General features: G+C 50.0%; 7 protein-coding genes across 9 annotated transcripts; 5 read left to right on the top strand and 2 right to left on the bottom strand.

Annotated features, from left to right (window-relative positions):
* Positions 1-205: 205 nt before the first annotated feature.
* On the top strand, positions 206-2135 carry FVEG_09907 (hypothetical protein; the record flags this gene model as incomplete). Its single annotated transcript, XM_018898984.1, has 7 exons — positions 206-578; positions 636-857; positions 908-1196; positions 1251-1435; positions 1488-1546; positions 1603-1961; positions 2015-2135. 7 exons carry the CDS (start codon positions 206-208, stop codon positions 2133-2135), a joined length of 1608 nt encoding a protein of 535 aa, XP_018756965.1.
* Positions 2136-2635: 500 nt separating this feature from the next.
* Positions 2636-4517, bottom strand: FVEG_09908 (hypothetical protein). The gene is made up of 5 exons (XM_018898985.1): positions 4258-4517; positions 4142-4210; positions 3949-4095; positions 3032-3891; positions 2636-2982 (listed from the first exon to the last, which is right to left on the bottom strand). The coding sequence occupies exons 1-5, from the start codon at positions 4439-4441 to the stop codon at positions 2734-2736; spliced, it is 1509 nt and encodes a 502-aa protein (XP_018756966.1). The 5' UTR covers positions 4442-4517; the 3' UTR covers positions 2636-2733.
* A 456-nt stretch (positions 4518-4973) lies between these two features.
* On the top strand, positions 4974-5869 carry FVEG_09909 (hypothetical protein; the record flags this gene model as incomplete). The annotated part of the gene is made up of 3 exons (XM_018898986.1): positions 4974-5035; positions 5096-5332; positions 5386-5869. 3 exons carry the CDS (start codon positions 4974-4976, stop codon positions 5867-5869), a joined length of 783 nt encoding a protein of 260 aa, XP_018756967.1.
* A 461-nt stretch (positions 5870-6330) lies between these two features.
* Positions 6331-8575, top strand: FVEG_09910 (hypothetical protein). The gene is made up of 4 exons (XM_018898987.1): positions 6331-7071; positions 7125-7402; positions 7449-7576; positions 7626-8575. The coding sequence occupies exons 1-4, from the start codon at positions 6381-6383 to the stop codon at positions 8374-8376; spliced, it is 1848 nt and encodes a 615-aa protein (XP_018756968.1). The 5' UTR covers positions 6331-6380; the 3' UTR covers positions 8377-8575.
* Positions 8576-9383: 808 nt separating this feature from the next.
* On the top strand, positions 9384-10424 carry FVEG_09911 (hypothetical protein; the record flags this gene model as incomplete). Its single annotated transcript, XM_018898988.1, has 1 exon — positions 9384-10424. The coding sequence occupies one exon, from the start codon at positions 9384-9386 to the stop codon at positions 10344-10346; it is 963 nt and encodes a 320-aa protein (XP_018756969.1). The 3' UTR covers positions 10347-10424.
* Positions 10425-10889: 465 nt separating this feature from the next.
* Positions 10890-16816, top strand: FVEG_09912 (hypothetical protein). 3 transcript variants are annotated; one of them, XM_018898991.1, is made up of 6 exons: positions 10890-11106; positions 11168-11287; positions 11338-11536; positions 11583-11986; positions 12039-14056; positions 14399-16816. In XM_018898991.1, the coding sequence occupies exons 1-5, from the start codon at positions 11075-11077 to the stop codon at positions 12343-12345; spliced, it is 1062 nt and encodes a 353-aa protein (XP_018756972.1). In that variant the 5' UTR covers positions 10890-11074; the 3' UTR covers positions 12346-14056; positions 14399-16816. The 3 variants fall into 3 exon arrangements, with proteins under 3 accessions (XP_018756972.1, XP_018756971.1, XP_018756970.1); XM_018898990.1 differs by having other exon boundaries at positions 14384-16816; XM_018898989.1 differs by having other exon boundaries at positions 14369-16816.
* FVEG_09913 (hypothetical protein) lies at positions 12422-16816 on the bottom strand. The gene has a single exon (XM_018898992.1). The coding sequence runs from the start codon at positions 16374-16376 to the stop codon at positions 12639-12641; it is 3738 nt and encodes a 1245-aa protein (XP_018756973.1). The 5' UTR covers positions 16377-16816; the 3' UTR covers positions 12422-12638.
* Positions 16817-17971: the final 1155 nt, after the last annotated feature.

Genomic DNA, 17971 nt, shown 5'->3' with positions numbered 1-17971 from the left:
GGAGATAGATTGCGGGGGAGATACAGGTTTGTTTGATACGTATCTGATCTTCTATTGGCTGCCGTCTTGCTGGCTGTAGTGATTCCGAGTAGCCGGCCTGGCCGTTGGGAGTACTCTACAGCGAAAGGTATATTACCTTGACGCTCCTGACTCAACCTGACTCTCGTCGCTCATCATAGTCATCATCATCCTCTCACTGTTCACGATGGCTCAGAGCATAGAAGCCCAGAACTCCGACAACAAGCCCGACATCAACGTCACAAACAACTACGACGTTGATGTCGGCAGAGTCGAAAATGTCGAATCTTTCAGCAAAAGCCCCGATGCAGTCGATGACAACATCCTCCTCGCTCAGGGCCACGCCCCCGTGATGAAGCGATCGTTTGATCTATTGGGCACGCTTGGTCTTGGCTTCAGCATCACCAACTCCTGGGTGTCATACGCCAGCTGTTTCGGACAGAGTTTGCTCTACGGAGGTGCGCAGGCGACTGTGTTTGGACTGATAGTCGCTTGCGCAGTGCAGTGGCTTATCATTCTTGGCCTTGCGGAGCAAGCCTCGGCGTTTCCATCTTCGGGAGGTCGGTTCATCTCATTTCCGCTGGAAGTAATTGACTAATGAGTTTGGGGAATGGCAGGGCAGTATCACTTTACGTACATTCTCTCTCCGAAGAGATATCGACGATTCGCCGCCTTTGCTGTGGGCATAATCAGTGTTCTTGGTTGGTGGGTGATTACCTGCTCTGGGATCTCGAACAATGTGCAGTGCATCATTGGCATGGTCCTCTTTGTCAACCCTGATTACCAGCCTCAGAACTGGCATTCGTATCTGTTATACATCGGGCTCATCCTAATCACACGTAAGTAGCTCTTTTCACTCTTTCACGACGGCCGTACTGACGAACTGTAGTCATTCCCATCTTTACCATCCCGCAGAAGCACCTCGGAAAGTGGACGCAAGCATGTCTCGCGATATCCGTCCTCGGCTTCGTCGTCGTCACCATCACGATCCTCGCCATGAGCGATGGGTACAACCACCCAAGCTTCATCACCTCATTCGATGGAACAAGCGGCTGGCCTGATGGCGTTGCCTGGGTCATGAGTATCGGCAATGCCATGTATGCTTTCGCTAGCATGGATGCTGTGATCCACGTCGCTGAGGAGATGCATCACCCAGGCAAGGCCATTCCTCGAGCAATGTAAGTCTACAATCTTGACACCATTCATACTTGGACCTGATAAAGGGTTTACAGGAATCTTACCATGATCATTGGTCTACTTACCTCAGTCCCATTCATCTTGGCCATGATGTTTGTCATCAAGGATCTCGATGCGGTCAGGGTTGCCCATCTGCCTAGTCTTGAAGTCTTTCACCAGGCTACTGGCAGCAAATCAGCTGCACTTGGGCTTCAGTCTCTTCTTGTAATCATCTTTTACAGTACGTGGTGCAACTCTGCTGTGGCCTGAAACCTTTGACTAACAGTGGACAGCATGCATGCCTAGCCAATGGATTACATGCGGCCGATTGACTTGGGCCTTCTCACGAGATGTAAGTCTCCGTCCTCTTTACTGCTAATCTAGTGTCATGCTGACATCGCCACTTAGCGAGGACTTCCTTACTCCAACTACTGGAATCACATCTCGCCCTCCCTCGGCTTCCCTGTTCGCACGACTCTGCTGTCTGTTGGGTTTTGCATCATCTACGGACTGCTGTACATGGCCAGCAGCCAAGCCTTCAACTCTATCATCACCACTGCCGTTCTTGGTGTGAACATCTCGTACGCCGTCCCTCAAGCTATTACTCTGATCCACGGACGAGAGAACAAGCTGCCCCCAAGACCGTTTAAACTCGGAAAAGTCGGAGGTTATCTCTGCAATGCGTGGACTCCTCTTTGGGTTACGACGATCGGCATCTTTATTTGTTTCCCCAATGCCATACCTGTGACTGCGGGGTCAATGAACTAGTAAGTCGAAATGTCCTCTACATGTGTCAGACTTTTACTAACTGCTGACTTAGCGTGTGCGTTGTACTTGGATGCATGATGCTTATCTTGGTTGGTCTCTGGTTCACTGTTCGTCGTTATTTCGATGGCCCTGCTATCGATTACGAAATGTTGGGATTGAGTCGTCCAGAGTAAAAGAGAAATTTAGTGGCTGTTGGTAGCTTTCTGATGATGTAATCGTAACCTTAGGACAGGTCACGCTGGAGGACTAGCCATGTTGATATTACCTCTCGTTAGGTATTTTAGAAGGAGGTGCTCAAAGAAAATGTCCACAAGCATATAAGAGCCCCGTTATGGAATCTCAATTTTCCCTTAGAATAGACTGCTTCAATATTGTGCAAACATTCTCGCAATGCTGAGATATGTGTTGTCTTACATTACCCAAGGCTCTGCAGCTAGTTCTATACAACCTTGAAACTGGTTTAATATTGCTCCCGGGTTAGAGATTTGAAGTAAGTTCTTCTATTCTGGGAACCGTCTCAGTCTATTGCTTAAATGGAAGTTCTTTACTTGGACTTTTGTCGCAATTGTAAATTCCTGCTACTGATCTCCAGCATAAATAACATATCTAGCTCACAGTCTGCATTATACCATGTTGCTGGATGCCCAGTACGTGACAAGATAGGCTTTCAAGATACATACTCAAGCTTTTTATAAACGTAGTTATGGCTTTCTAATACTGTTATGATACATAGCTCCGCTTCATACTATAACATTTCCCAGTCTCGCCACTTTAAAGCTTACTACCACCAGCCTTCTTCTTAGAAGCAACGACCTCGCGGTGTGCCACCTGTGCATTAAGACAGCCTTGCTCCAAAGCACCATCGATAGCAGCTCTCCACCCATGAGCCCAGTCAGCCGAAGCAAAAAAGACATTACCGTGTCGGCTCTGTAGTTCGTCCTGGTATTTGGACATGTAACCTGGCTGCCACCAGGCAGGGCCTCCTTTCGAGAACGGATCCGTTGCCCAATTATGCAGCATCTGCTTATTGTTAGTGATCAATACTCCATATAGGGGATGGGCTTCTTACTAGTCTTTTGACATCCATGGGATGGATCTTGTTGAGCGCTTCAATGGTCTGCGCCGCATTGTTCTCAGGAATGAAGGTATCCCGTTCATCTGCACCGAAAGCAACGACGTGGACATCACCATTAGGCAGTACTCCATCACCGTAGCCATACATCAGGAGGCCAGGGAACTTCATGCCGTTCCATCTCTCGAGTTCCTTGTTGCTAACATCAGCATGAACCTTAGTCATCTGATTGACATGGCCGATGTTAATAGCCGCTTGTCGTCGTTGTGAAAGCGGTGGAGAGAACTCGATATCCTTCAAGACATTGAGAGGAATCGTGTTGATAATCTTCTTCGCCCGGAATACATCGCCGCTACTGCTTGTCACAGTGACCGGGCCGTCACCAGATGAGTCCTGTGCGATCGACTTAACTTGTGTGGAGAACGCATACTCTAGCCCATCTCCAGTGGCTTCCTCAAACATACGCTTCGCAAGTGCAGTCTGGCCATCCCTCAGTTTATATCGCAACCAAACATCTGCAAAGTTATCAGAACTATGCATTAGCAAAGCATGTGAACGAATCATATCCCAAAGACTCGATTCTTTCATTCTTCCACCCGAGATGTGCAGCAGTAGAGAAACCAAGAGGCCTTGTTCTTCGGTTGTGAGTTTATGCTTGATCTCTTCGAAACGGTCGTGGCAAGATAGTTGATCCCACTTCTCAACGGTTAATCGATCGACGATGGGGTTGTCAAGTTGGGCGTGGGGTAGAGGGCAGATGGTGCGGCCAAATTGGCCATCGACGTTGACGAACATGTCCCAGGCTTTCGCTTGCATTGCGCCGGCTTCCTCATGGCTGAGCTTGCGTGGTGTAGCACCTGCGGTCCTCACGTGTCAGCAACATGGAGCAAAAGCGAATTCGGTTGTGCTCGTACCTGGTACGTCAATAGTGTAGTACCCTTTGTGCATATCCGGACTTCCCGTTGTTATGAGATCGCGGTCCATGTTGTATCGTGTCATTTCTCTAAACAAGTAGCCCATATGATGAGTGACCCAAGTCCCTCCCATCTCGTAAAGGAATCCTCCAACGTGTCAGCAAGATATTGAGATTCGCAAAGGTCTTCATACCATCTTTCTTGGCGGTATATGTCCTGCCGCCAATTCGATCGCGTGCCTCAATCAGAAGGACAGAATGATCTGCAAAACGTCAGGACAGTCCACTTCCCAGACTCAGTGTTACATACTCAATTGACTGAGGTCACGAGCTGCCGCTAGACCGGCATATCCAGCTCCAATGACTATAACGTCGAAGATTTTGTTGGTAGAAGAAATGGATCGCTGAGGCGAGATAACGGCGTCACTGTCAAGTCCCTTCTGAAAGCCAGTGTGAGGCTCCCAGATATGCCCGTCTTTAGTCTTGGGTGTCATACTGAACAAACTGTGCGACTAATTGGCAAAGAATGGAGAAACACTTGGAGTTGCAGGATTCGAAGTTGAAAGCTTGAAGGTAACTGGAGTCTAGCTTGGATGGCGATAAACCTGCCTTAGCTTTATCTAGCTTCTTTTCGCTGTCAAAGCTACTCCAATCAGTAGTGGGTTCTCAAGCCATCTCCAACCCGGCAAATTCCACAATCGGCCCCATCACAAAGTTGACACTATTTCCTATCGTGGACTCTGCGGGGTTGAAGCTGTCCTTAATTCCTATTTAGGTAGTAACAAGAGCTCCGCACATAAAGTGGCTTCAGCGGAGTCTCCGATGTCTTGATACCGCATTAGGTAGTTACGTCAACTTCCATATCCACGGTCATGATAATCATGGCGTAGACACTCAGCGTTTGTTCATAAAATCTCGGACTACAGCTCGCTGAAAGAGTCAGACCATACTCAAGCTATACCGTACCATATCACACCGCAACACACCACTCGCATAACTTTAGTGTACTTTTATTCTTGAACAAACATGCCTGACTTTACTGGTCTCGAGCTGACTGGCAAGACTGCCATTGTCACTGGCGCGTCCCGGTAAGTCACCCCGACGACCCTATACGAGTAATAGTATAGACCTTGACTAATACGTTTCAGAGGTCTTGGTGCCGGCATTGCTATCCTGCTTGGCAAGCGAGGCGCCAACGTGGTGGTCAACTACGTGTCTGACGGCAGCCGGGAGCGAGCTGAGAAGGTCGCTCAGGAGATTGAGGCCAATGGCACAAAGGCTATCGTTGTCCAGGCCGATGTTAGCAAGACAGCTGAGATTCCCAAGTTGATTGATGCTGCGCTCAAGATCAGTTCCACTGGCAAAATTGAGATACTCATTCACAAGTAAGTCTGGTTCTGTGAGAGGGTGAAATGGAAGCCACTAACACGGTGATTAGCGCTGCTCAAGGAAACGAGGCCAATTTGGTAGACACAACCGAGGAGTTCTACACTCGTCACTTCGACGCCAACGTCAAGGGCCCCATCTTCCTGACAAAGGCCGCAGAGCCTCATCTCCCCAAGGGAGGCAGAATTGTCTTCATCTCTTCAGCAGGCGCCCGTCTCGGTGTCGCTGGACAGACAGTTTACGCCGCTACCAAAGCAGCTGACGAGGCTCTGGTTCGTGTCTGGGCCAAAGAGCTTGGTCAATCCCACGGCATCACTGTTAACTGCGTGAACCCTGGTCCTATCGCTACAGATCAATGGTTCCAGAGTGATGAGCAGTTCCTTAAGGATATGCAGCCGCTGATTGACTCTACGCCTGCTGCGGCGCGTGTTGGTGAGGTTAGTGATATTGCGCCTCTTGTTGCGTTCCTTTGTACAGATGATGCGAAGTGGACGACGGGATCTGTTCTTTCTGCCAACGGTGGTCTTTATAATTAGATTAGTAGACTTTAGTTTTGAGTATGAGATGACTGAAAGCATAATTTGGTAAATGAATAAACCGAGATTGAAGAAATGTCGTGCTGGATGAAGCATGTGCTAAGACGGCTTACAGTGACTGCAAGTAACCTCCAAGCTGACATCGTGAGGTTATGACGTTCCAAGCCCAATGACTCGCTCCATGGCCAATCTCAATCTCTTTAATACAGAGAAGTATACTTGGCGTTAGGCAGAATCATCAAGGTTTCTCCCCTGCTCATCAAGTTTATCTCCAAATAACCAGTGAACATTCGCCACTAGGATACGCACTGTAACGGTTTCGATTCCCCGTAGTCGATTGCACTAAAAACCTGGCGGGCGGGGGCGTTTTTAGTGTCATGATGGGGGATGGGTCCATGTTTCTTCTTCTCCCCAAGCTTGGAAAGCTTTCTGAACCCTTCCCCTCATTCATACCGTCACTTCTGTGTGCTACACTCTGATACCAGACTTTGTTACTGACAAAATTAAAGAAATGTCAGCGGTCAAACCTCGAGAGTTCAAGTTCGTCGGCGCATTCAGTCGCAAGAGAAGACGTCGCGATGGGACAGCACCTGGATCGATTGACTTCGTCGGACCGACAACACGATCGAAGCAAGCAGCGACAAAACCGCAGAGTGAAGCTGTTGCTGCTGAGCCTGCAACGCCGCCAAAGTCAGCGGATGGTAATAGCGAAGGTCAGGATAAGAATGCAGAGACAAATACACCTCCAGCGGTAGAAGCAACAGATACAGAGGCGCAAGCTCCTCTTGCGACGACGCCAGTGATTCCGCATGAGAATGCCAATCCGTTTGATCACGATATGATGACGGGGGAGGGAATGAACGGTGGAAGTGATATTGACTGGACATATTCAAGTCTTATGAATCCCTTCATCGATACAGGGCCTTCATTCATGGCGCCTTTTGATCAAGTCAATGGCCAACTGCCGATTTATTTTGGGCCTGACATTCCTCTCATTCAGCTGGGCGACTCGTCATCTACCGACAACTCGCCAGAGAATCACTTCGTCGGGCCTCAATTGCCAAATGACACTGATGGCCAAGCCGGCGAGTTTGGTGTAAATGCGGAGTCGCAAGCAATTGAAGAGCCAGTCTTGCCATTGCTCAACTCTCACGCCGCGCCGAGCAACATTAGCGACACCATTGCGCAGCTACTAACTCGATGTACGTATAAACCGTTCGATCTTTCTTTGGTACCATTATCTGACAGGAACCAGATGACCAAGAGTTCTGTGTCATGCCACTCACTCACGACTTTGCCGCCAACCCATTCCGATTCGACGCCGAGACAGGTCGCGGCTCACAACTTCTCCTCCATTGTATTCTCGCTCTCTCTTACAAACACATCAATCGCGATACGGGATCTTGCGCTGGAGAAGCCAAGATGCATAAGAAGAAGGCTCTTCAGATGCTCAAAGACATGGAAGGCGTGTCGCAGGCGTCACCGATTGAAGCGACATTCTTAGATGCGGTGCTAATCCTCATGACACTTGATGTAAGTTCGCATGAAGGTATACGTTGTCGGGTACTAACATATCTAGTGCGCGACTTCTGCTCATGGTCCTTGGACGTGGTATCTCAAGCGAGCGCATAAAATGATCCAAGCTGCCGAATTCTGTAACATGAAGAAGACGCCGCGGATGCAAGCACGTATAGAGATGCTAGTCTGGTAAATATCACTACCACCATCTACACAACCCAAATACTGACCCTTACAGGTGGGACGTCACTCTAGCCCTCACAAGTCGCCAAGGATGCGTCCTCTCCGAATCCACGATAATCAGCCTCTTCAACCACGACAAAACAAGCGACGAGACCTTCTACAGTGTATCAGGCTGTCCCGAAGCCCTATTCCGCCACATGATCCGCCTGGGCTCCTACGCCCGAGAATTCGAGCTGATAAGCAACATGACCTGCGCAAAGTTCGACATGGAACACGTTCTCAATGTAGAGAAGGAAATACGCGAGTGGACAGACCCAGAGTATGGCGACATCCCAGACCAGCTCGTCTCAGACACTACAGGCTGCGATATAGGCGATGTAGCACACTACAAAGAAGACTTACACCACTGCGCCGAAGCCTGGAGATACGGATTATTAATCTACATCGGCCGTGTGTTCAAATGGCAGCGCGATCAACCCGCTCCGTCAATACTAGGCTTCCTTGCGCGCAAGACGCTTAATCACGTTTCGTCTTGTAGGTATAGTTCCATGCTGCAGAAACAACTTCTCCTTCCTGTTTTCTTAGCGGGGTGTGAGACGTCGGATGAGCATTTGAGACAGGCGGCGAGAACGTATTGTAGTTGGTGGAATGAGCGGACGAGATATGACATGTTTTTGACGGCGAATACGTTGCTGGAGGAGGTCTGGGCTGATGAGGCTGTGGATTCGTGGTGGGGGTCTGTTATTGATCAGAAGAGTCGGTCGAATGTTAACTCTGGAGAAGGTAGGCAGTATTTATTTGGGTGAGGTTGGGCTTGTGTACGTTCTGGTGTTTGTGGTCTTTTTTATGTTGTCATGTTGGCGTTGAGAGGGATGGCTAGTTGTGTCGATGTTTGAATGTCAGATTGGGAAAGCGTGCTTGTACAATCTGAACGATTGGAGGTATCTTGCTGTATATATAGTACTCGTATTTGTTACCACAATTGGCATTTTCTATCTTCCGAATGGAGTCATATCTGCTGGGGAACTGGGCGAGAACTGTCTCTGAGAATCTCTAGCCACACATGCACGTCTTGCCTGATGGAGGAAGCAAGCACAATGAAATGTCAAGGCCTATGAACAAGCTCAGGACGAAGAACTGATATGCTTTCCACTATCACCACCGCGTTGGTTGGTCGCAACCTGTAGATCATCGGACAATTGCGCATTTACATCTCTCCATCTAATGAGTAAAGACAAAAGATAGCGCAGGAAATCCCAATCATTCTGGCTAATAATCTTCTCGACAATCGTATTTCCAGGTCTCTTATCGGATAGCCATGATCCAGATAAGTGCCTTACCTTTTCTTGGTGGCTAAATCCCGAATCAGTGGTGTCTCATATCGTTATTCATTCAGGCAACTTGACTTTACTATCACAACAGTGCTTCAGAAACCAGTAAGATCTCCCCCCCAGCACACTCCGCAATACGATAAAAGAATTTCCCTGTACAGATCGGCCAATTTGGGGGGTTGCATGATGGTGCGCCTTTGGGCTGGTGGCAATCCCGTTGGTTGCGGGGGTGCGGTATTACCCAAAGAGGAATTACGCGATTGAGTAACTACTGTATCAGACATGGCGAGTATCATTCTCCGTGGAGACTCGGGGTATCGCAAACAACAGTCTTTGGAGGCATCTGTAGACCATCTGTAACATCTACAAAAGCAAAGGTTGAATCGTGTCATATCGATCAATCTCACCAGCAGAATACATCATTTCAATCATCAATCTCACCATCCACCAAAACAAACACTCCCATCACATCACACAACAAAATGGCAACTATGGACGAGGTATTCGCCGGCTACGCAAAGCGACAAGCCACCCTCCAAGCAAGCACCAACATACTCTCCCAAGGCATCGCCTGGGTCGAAGGCGAGCTCGTCCCCCTGCAGTCCGCCCGCATCCCCCTCCTCGACCAGGGTTTCATGCACAGCGACCTGACCTACGACGTGCCCTCCGTCTGGGACGGCCGCTTCTTCCGCCTCGACGACCACCTCGATCGTCTCGAAGCAAGTTGCAAGAAGATGAGGCTTCGCTTCCCCATTCCCCGCGACGAGATCAAGAAAATCCTCGTCGAGATGGTCGCCAAGAGTGAGATCAAGGATGCGTTCGTTGAATTGATCGTTACTCGTGGACTCAAAGGTGTGAGGGGTGCGAAGCCGGAGGAGTTGCTGAATAATAATCTTTACATGTTTGTTCAGCCGTATGTATGGGTTATGGACCCTGAGGATCAGTATCATGGTGGTCGTGCGATTGTTGCGCGAACCGTACGACGTGTTCCACCTGGCTCTATTGATCCCACTATTAAGAATCTCCAGTGGGGTGATCTCGTCCGCGGCTTATTCGAGGCCAACGACCGTGGCGCCACTTATCCCTTCCTGACCGACGGCGATGCCAACCTCACCGAAGGCTCAGGCTTCAACGTCGTCGTTATCAAGAATGGCGTGCTCTATACACCCGATCGTGGAGTCTTGCAGGGAATCACAAGGAAGAGTGTCATTGATGCTGCGAGATGTTGTGGATATGAGATTCGCATTGAGCATGTTCCAGTTGAGGCGGCGTACCAGGCCGATGAGATTTTGATGTGCACAACTGCTGGTGGTATTATGCCCATTACTACTCTAGATGATAAGCCGGTAAATGATGGCAAGGTTGGACCTATTACGAAGGCTATCTGGGATCGATACTGGGCTATGCACTGGGAGGATGAGTTTAGCTTCAAGATTGATTACTAGGACATTGTTTGAGAGAGTTGTAAAGTTTGGCATTAAATTAAACGCATTTACCTCATACCAAATCCTGTTTCAGCCCAAAAAGGCTAATGGGCGTCACTTCGATTATCATTGAGATGATGCTGAAGGAGTCTCGTAATTTTTCGAAGTTGCATATGTGAAGTCAAGACTCTCGTCATCAGGATCCCAGAGACTTAGGGCATCTCTTCTCAACCCTTGATATGAGCCAACTTGAAGACCTTGGCAAATTCGGGCCGTCCAGCATAGAATGAATAGAACCATCTTCCAATCTCAAGTTATCGAACGTGCCACTGGCATGCTTTCACAGTATTGCCGGGCGTATCCGCCATTACCTCAGACTCAAGTCTGCCGAAAGCAGCACTAATCAGCTGAGCTGATAAGGTTACTGGTCTAGCTTGAGTTGCCAGACTACATACATATCGAAGACCCAAAAAGGCGAGGACTCAGTTTGGTGTTAGCGCTTTCCTTTGACACTCTTGGTGATAGTAATGGGACGATCTCGCTTGAGCTCCCGTATTTCCTATTCAGGTAATAACCTCTACAAGGATCCCGGCCTCGTAGCCAGCCTACGCTTTTTGGAGTATGGACTAGTAGTTACAGAAGTCCTTTGTATAGCTTCAAATGAGGCTGGTTCCGCGGGATTGAATATGTATCTCGTTGAGAATTCTTCAATTACTTCAGCACACACTGTCTAACTCACCACGGTCAACATGAGTGCACACGATAGTATCGTCATCTTGGGGTAAGTAGTTGACGCGGTACCCTTCAGGCTTCTTGCCGTCATATACTGACATTCATGCAAGGGCTGGCATCATCGGCCTTGACGTAGCCCTTGTCCTAGCAGAAAGAGGCTACGGCAAGTCTATCACAGTCATCGCGGAACATCTTCCCGGAGATACAGCACTGAGTTATACTTCTCCCTGGTAAGCACCACTTGACAGCTTCATGTTTGCTCGTACTCATTTTACTGTAGGGCTGGCTGCAACTTTTCAGCTATCTCTGGCACAGATGCCAATGCCTTAAAATGGGACAAGGCAGGATACTTCCATCTGAGCAAGCTTGCTTCTGAGAGACCAGAGCAGTCATATGTCAAACGAACTCCTTCAATGGAGCTTTGGGACGATAATGTTCCTCGCGACAAGATCCAGGCAATGTCTGAATATCTAGAGGACGTAAGTTCAAGTCTAACAAGAGAGGCCATCAGCTGATTTCTTGCAGTTCCAAGAACTAAAAACCTCTGAACTGCCCGAGGGCGTCAAGTTTGCTGTCTCCTTCACGACACTTACTGTCAATGCGCCCAAGCATCTTGTCTACCTCTATGAGAGACTGAAGAATGACTACGGTGTTCGCTTTGTTCGCCAGAAGCTTCCAGATCTTCAAACTGCTTTCTTTAGCCAGTCAACCCAGATTGCGTTCAACTGTACAGGCAACGCTGCTCGAATGTTGCCAGGAGTTGAGGATCCAAAGTGCTACCCGACTAGAGGACAGGTCCTGTTGACTCATGCGCCCGAGGTTCACACGAACATCATGAGACATGGGAAGGATTACGAGACATACGTCATCCCCCGCCCGTTTTCCAAGGGACACGTCATTCTCGGAGGGTACATGCAAAAGGGGAACGGGTAAGCTATCCGTGTCATGTGCATTGCATGATGGGCTAACGTGTCTTCTCAGTGATGGTGCGACTTACTCGTACGAAACAGAGTCCATCTTGGAGCGCACCAAGGAACTCAGTGATGAAGTCAGGAATGGAGGTCTAGATGTTCTCGCAGCTTTCTCGGGTCTTCGTCCGTCACGCGAAGGCGGCGCTCGAGTAGAGAGGGAGGAACTGACTGTGGCAGGACAAAAGCGCACAGTAGTTCACAACTATGGTGCAGGTGGAACTGGATTCCAGGCTGGTTATGGCATGGCTCTAGATGCCGTTCGTGCCGCTGAGCCTGTTTTGTCAAAGATCCATACCGAGCTCAAGCCGAAGCTGTGATGCATTGTGCGCGAGCAGATAGTAAGTGTTCAAGTGAAGGTGGGTGGAGTCACTGAGAAAAGGTCACTGGATACATGTGAAAGGGCCAGTATGTAATAAACAAGGAAAGATGTACTATTGTATTGACAGTATTGCTTCTAAGCTATGTTCTTTTCTTGTGCGAAATATGATAATATCTAAATACAAAAACAGGTCATGTAGGTCGTTAGGTACTCAGTCTAAGTAAAGTTATGCAATCATTGCTCTCCATGGTTCCCAGACTCTTTGAGATGCATGTAGGTACAGAGGAAATCTTAAAAGAAGTAAACAGGATAAGGAGGCTTCTCGTAGCCAGCCTTGGAAGTAGTGGTGTGCTCAGCCGCCTTTGGTGTAGAGACAGGAGTCTCGTAGAGCTTGGTGGTAGATCGGATGAAGGTGGTGACCGTGCCGTTGCCGGGAGCGTGGTGGGTGGGGATGGTAGGAGGATAACTCTTGGATGGAGAGGGGTAGACGTGAGAGTTCCACGGCTTGATCTGGGTGGTGGCAGTGGCGTAGACGGTGGAAGTAACGGCGCCGATGGGGCAGTTGGTAACTGTGGGAGGGCAAGCAGTGACGGTGTAGTACTTGGTGGTGTAAAGAGTTGATGTCGAGTTACCAGGAGGGTAGTAAGTAGCACCAGGACCGGGAATGACCTGAGTCTTGGTGACGGGGCAGAGAGTAGTCGAGAGAGCGATGGTCTCGGTTGTAACGTGGGGAGTACCAGGGCAGTTGGCAACGTGAGGAGCGCAAGCAGTGACAGTTCGGATGTTGGTCGTGTAGATGGTGGAGGTAGACCAGCCGGTTGTGACGACCTGCTGAGTTGGGACGGGGTAGGTCTGGTGGGGCTGGCTGGGTTGCTCGTGGTTGGAGGGTTGTCCAGCGGTCTTGGTGGGGTGAGACTGCTCCTCGGTGACTGGGCAGACGGTGGTGGAGATGGCGATGGTCTCGGTGGTGACGTGAGGAGTAGGGGTCTCGCAGTTGGGGAACTCGGGGCCGCATGTAGTCACTGTTCGGACGCTGGTGGTGTAGACAGTAGATGTAGACCAGGCGGTAGTCTTGGCAGGCTGAGTAGGCTGAGGCTGGGTTTGATGATGCTCGGTTGGCTTAGGCTGAGTAGGCTTGGGCTCAGTATGGTGCTGCTCAGTCACGGGGCAGATGGTAGTAGAAACAGCGATAGTCTCAGTGGTGACGTGAGGAGTAGGTGTCTCGCAGTTAGGGAACTCAGGACCACAAGCAGTGACAGTGCGGATGCTGGTGGTGTAGATGGTGGAGGTGGACCATCCAGTAGTCTTGGCGGGCTCTGTATGCTGAGTCTCAGTAGGCTTGGGTTGAGTGGGCTTGGGCTGAGTTGGCTTAGGCTGAGTCTGGTGCTGCTCAGTGACGGGGCAAACAGTGGTAGAGATAGCGACAGTCTCAGTAGTGACATGGGGAGTAGGTGTCTCGCAGTTCGGGTACTCAGGAGCGCAAGAGGTAACAGTGCGGATGGTAGTCGTGTAGACAGTTGAAGTGGTCCACTCAGTAGTGGAAGCGGGCTGAGTAGATCCAGCTTCAGACTGGCCACCAGTGACGGGCTTGGTAGAGTGTCCCTCAGTAGCAGGCTTTGTCTCAACAGGCTTGGTCTCAGTAGGAACTGCGTAAGTGGGCTTGGTCTCGGTGGCAGGCTTTGTCTCTGTAGCGGGCTTGGTCTCAACAGGCTTGGTGGGAGCAGGCTTCGTCTCTGTGTGGTGCTCTTCCGTGACGGGGCAGACGGTGGTGGAGATGGCGATAGTCTCAGTTGTGACATGCTTACCGTTAGGGCAGTCAGGGACTTCGGGAGCACAAGAGGTTACGGTGCGGATGTTGGTGGTGTAGACAGTCGAGGTGGTCCACTCAGTGGTGCTAGCAGGCTTCGTCTCAGTAGCGGGCTGAGTCTCAGCAGGCTTGGTCTCGGTGGGATGCTCCTCGCCGCCAGTGGTAACAGGCTTAGTCTCAGTGGGAACCGGGTAAGTGGGCTTGGTCTCAACAGGCTTGGTCTCAACAGGCTTGGTCTCAACAGGCTTGGTCTCTGTAGCAGGCTTGGTCTCTGTCTCGGTAGCAGGCTTGGTAGATCCCTCATGGTGAGTGACAGGCTTAGTAGACTCCTCAGTCTCAGTAGTAGGAACAGTAGACTGGCCCTCTGTCTCAGTAGCCTGGGTAGGAACGGGGTAGGTGGGCGATTCCTTGGTGACAGTGGCAGGCTTGGTAGATCCAGCTTCAGTCACAGGACAGACAGTGGTAGAGATAGCAATAGTCTCGGTTGTGACATGCTTGCCGTTGGGACAGTCGGGAATCTCGGGAGGGCAAGAGGTGATGGTGCGGATGGTGGTTGTGTAGACAGTTGAGGTGGTCCACTGGCTGGTCTGCTGAGTGTTGGGCTTGGTCTCGGTGGGCACAGTCTCGGTCTTGGCTGAGGCTGTCTCGGTGGTAGCCTTGGGAGGAGGATAGGCACCGGTGGAAGTTCCAACAGCGGGCTTGGTAGACTCAGCGGGAAGGGACTCGGTCTCAGTCTTGACACCAGTCTCGGTGGTCTCAGTACCCTTGGGGGGAGGGTAAACACCAGTTGAGGTACCAACGGCAGGCTTGGTGGTTTCAGTCTCGGCAGGGACAGTCTCAGTCTCAGTGCCCTGGGTAGCCTCAGTGGTTCCCTTAGGAGGAGGATAGACACCAGTGGATGTACCGACAGCAGGCTTGGTAGTCTCAGTCTCAGCAGGAAGAGTCTCAGTCTCAGCACCCTCAGTGGTACCAGTAGTGACCTTGGGAGGAGGGTAAGCACCAGTAGAAGGAGAAGTCTCAGTCTCCTCGGGAACAGACTCAGTCTTGGTCTCAGTCTCACCAGGCTTGGAGACAGTAGCAGTCTCGGTACCTTGGTGCTCAGTCTCGGTAGAGCCAGGAACAGGATAGGTAGGAGTACCAGTCTCGCCATGCTCAGTCACAGGCTTGGTCTCGGTGACGGGGCAGATGGTAGTAGACACAGCGATGGTCTTGGTAGTGACATGTTGACCATTGGGGCAGTCGGGAACCTCGGGAGGACAAGAAGTGACAGTATACACATTGGTAGTGTAGACAGTTGAGGTAGTCCACTGGGTAGTAGAGGCACTGCCAGTTTCGGTCTCAACACCAGTATCGGTAGTATCGGTACCCTTGGGAGGGGGGTAGACATCAGTTGAGGTGCCGACAGCGGGCTTGGTGGTCTCGGAAACAGCCGTGGTACCCTCGCTACCGGGCTGGGTTGTGGGGGTACCCTCGGGAGGAGGATACGCGTCAGTAGAGCTGCCAACATCGGTAGATCCCTGCTGGGTTACATCGGTACTCTCGGGAGGAGTGTACCCGGAGGTGGGGGTAAGAGCCTCAGTTGTATCCTTGCCGGGCTTGGTGGTCTCGGTGTTGGCGGGGGGAGGATACAGATCAGTTGAGGTTTTACCCTCAGCAGTAGTCTCAACGGCAGTAGACTCATGCTCAGACTCAGATGGAGTGTTCTCGGGAGGAGGGTAAGCACCGGTTGGGGTGGACTCTTCAGATGTAACAACGGCAGAAGACTCTTGCTCAGTCTCTGTCTTTTGAGTGTTTACAGGAGGGGGATAAGCTCCAGTGGGTGTTGAGGCCTCAGTGGTATCTTGTCCAGGCTGGGTGTTGGCAGGAGGAGGATAAGCATTGGAAGGAGTCTCGACAACAGAAGTGTCTTCAACAGGCTTGCTAGCACTCTCGGTAGCTGCAGACTCGGGAGGTGCATAGTTGGTGGTTTCTTGGTGCTCGGAAGTAGCGACAGTGGGGACTGAAGGAGGAGCATAAGGAGAAGTCTCTTGCTCAGTGGGCTCAGTGTTAGCAGACTGAGCGGGAGGAGGATAGAGATCAGTAGAGACGGCCGGGGCTTGATAGGCCGAAGTTGTGACAGCCGGAGGCAGATCGTAGTTTCCTCGTGGCTGACGACGATAGTCTAAAACACCAGCGTTGGCCGCGCTGAACGCAACGGCGCTGAGTAGAAAGAAGCTTCTCATCTTTCCTTTTGTTTCAACGAATGTTGTGAAGCGAATGAAATGTTTTGTTTATGTGAAACGAAAGTGAATTGTTGCTGAAGAAAAGGAATGTGTAACGAGCTGGTGTAGCCTGAATCTTTATACCAATCTCGAGATCGGCTGTCAGGTTACATTTTCAGCTGAAGATGGATTTGCTTCTCCACGTAAGTGGTACGCGCACATCAATCATGATCCAAAGTTGGAAGCGTCTCCATGGCCATGCAGGCCCGAAGTGGGAATACGGGCGCTTGCATACAAAACATAGCAGGGTGAGGTCATTCCGGATCTACCTAATGGGGAGCGACAGGGCGGTCAGTCGATGGGTGGTTGGACGAGAGAGAGTCGTTTGGGCAGAAAGGCGCGGGTAGGGGATAGTGGATCAGAGACAAGGTTGTTTGAACATCCGAGATACCCAGGCGGCTCGGTTCCAAAAATACAGTTGCAGTCAAAACCGCTGTGCCGATCATTTCATGATGTGGCCTGGTTGTCACGGCGTAAAAAACGGAGTTGCAGTTAGTTCAGGTGGACATGGGGGTTGGATAGGTCGCTGAATAGAGAAAAACGGTTCTAACAATAACCAAAATGTCTTGGTTGAATCAAGGTTCACGCACACGAAACATGCACAAGGCCTCGTGTTTGCGACGCACGACTCCGCAGAGGTGCTGTGACTGTGTGCTATTATTGGATCACTCTGGCCACTCAGCGGCTATAAACAGAAAAATCCAAGGTCCTGCACGTCTTGGTTGGTTGGGATGATCCCTGCAAGCTAAGAGCCCTGATCGAATCATCCAGTCGCTGTCTGCCAAGCAAGGTCTGGATTAGATTTCCGAGCTAGAAAATAATTCAACCACGTCAATTGAACGATTCCGTGCATTAGTTTTTTACGAGATGGAACTGAGAATAGAACATTCTGAGTTTTTTTTTTTTTTTTTTTTCTATTTTTTATTTCTTGCAGAAGAAGCGGGACGTGATTTCTTTTCTTAGATGGATGCCCTACCAACAACCTCGTGTCCGGCATCATTTATCCAGCGGGGGAACAAACAGAAAATACAAGAGAAGATAGAAAGAGGTAATGAAGATTGAAGCGCTGGGAAATAATTGCAAGACATTGATCGTCATTGATCCTCGAAGCAAATCTTGACCTGAAACAAATGGCTTGGGATCTGGCGCTTATTGAACCCGTTTGTTAGCGCGCGGTTCGTTGGGGTTTGGTGCTTTCTGGGGGACGCCACTGAAATAGCGAAGGCCACTGGAATGCGGGCAGCGGATGAACCGTCGACGCCACGTCGCGCCATCAGCTCGCCTACCCTGGACATAACGAGGAAATGGTATTTTCATTGAAACATTGTTTCGAACTCTATTGTATTAATTGACTTTTATTATTACGAGAAATTATAAACAGCAGATATAGAATAGAAAACGTAGTGTATATTAAGCGATTTGGGCTAATCTTGAGCTAAGTATAAAGAGCAATGGGGGTTGCAATTTTTAAGCGACTGAGTAAATAAAAGGAGAAAAACAATTATATTTACGTCAAAAACCAGCACTTTTATATTAGACCGACGCGCATGTTGAGC

Source organism: Fusarium verticillioides, chromosome 1, assembly GCF_000149555.1.
Source record: "Fusarium verticillioides 7600 chromosome 1, whole genome shotgun sequence".
Taxonomy (NCBI): domain Eukaryota; kingdom Fungi; phylum Ascomycota; class Sordariomycetes; order Hypocreales; family Nectriaceae; genus Fusarium; species Fusarium verticillioides.
Note: the sequence above shows the minus strand (reverse complement) of the source record. Positions and strands in the feature narration are given on the sequence as shown.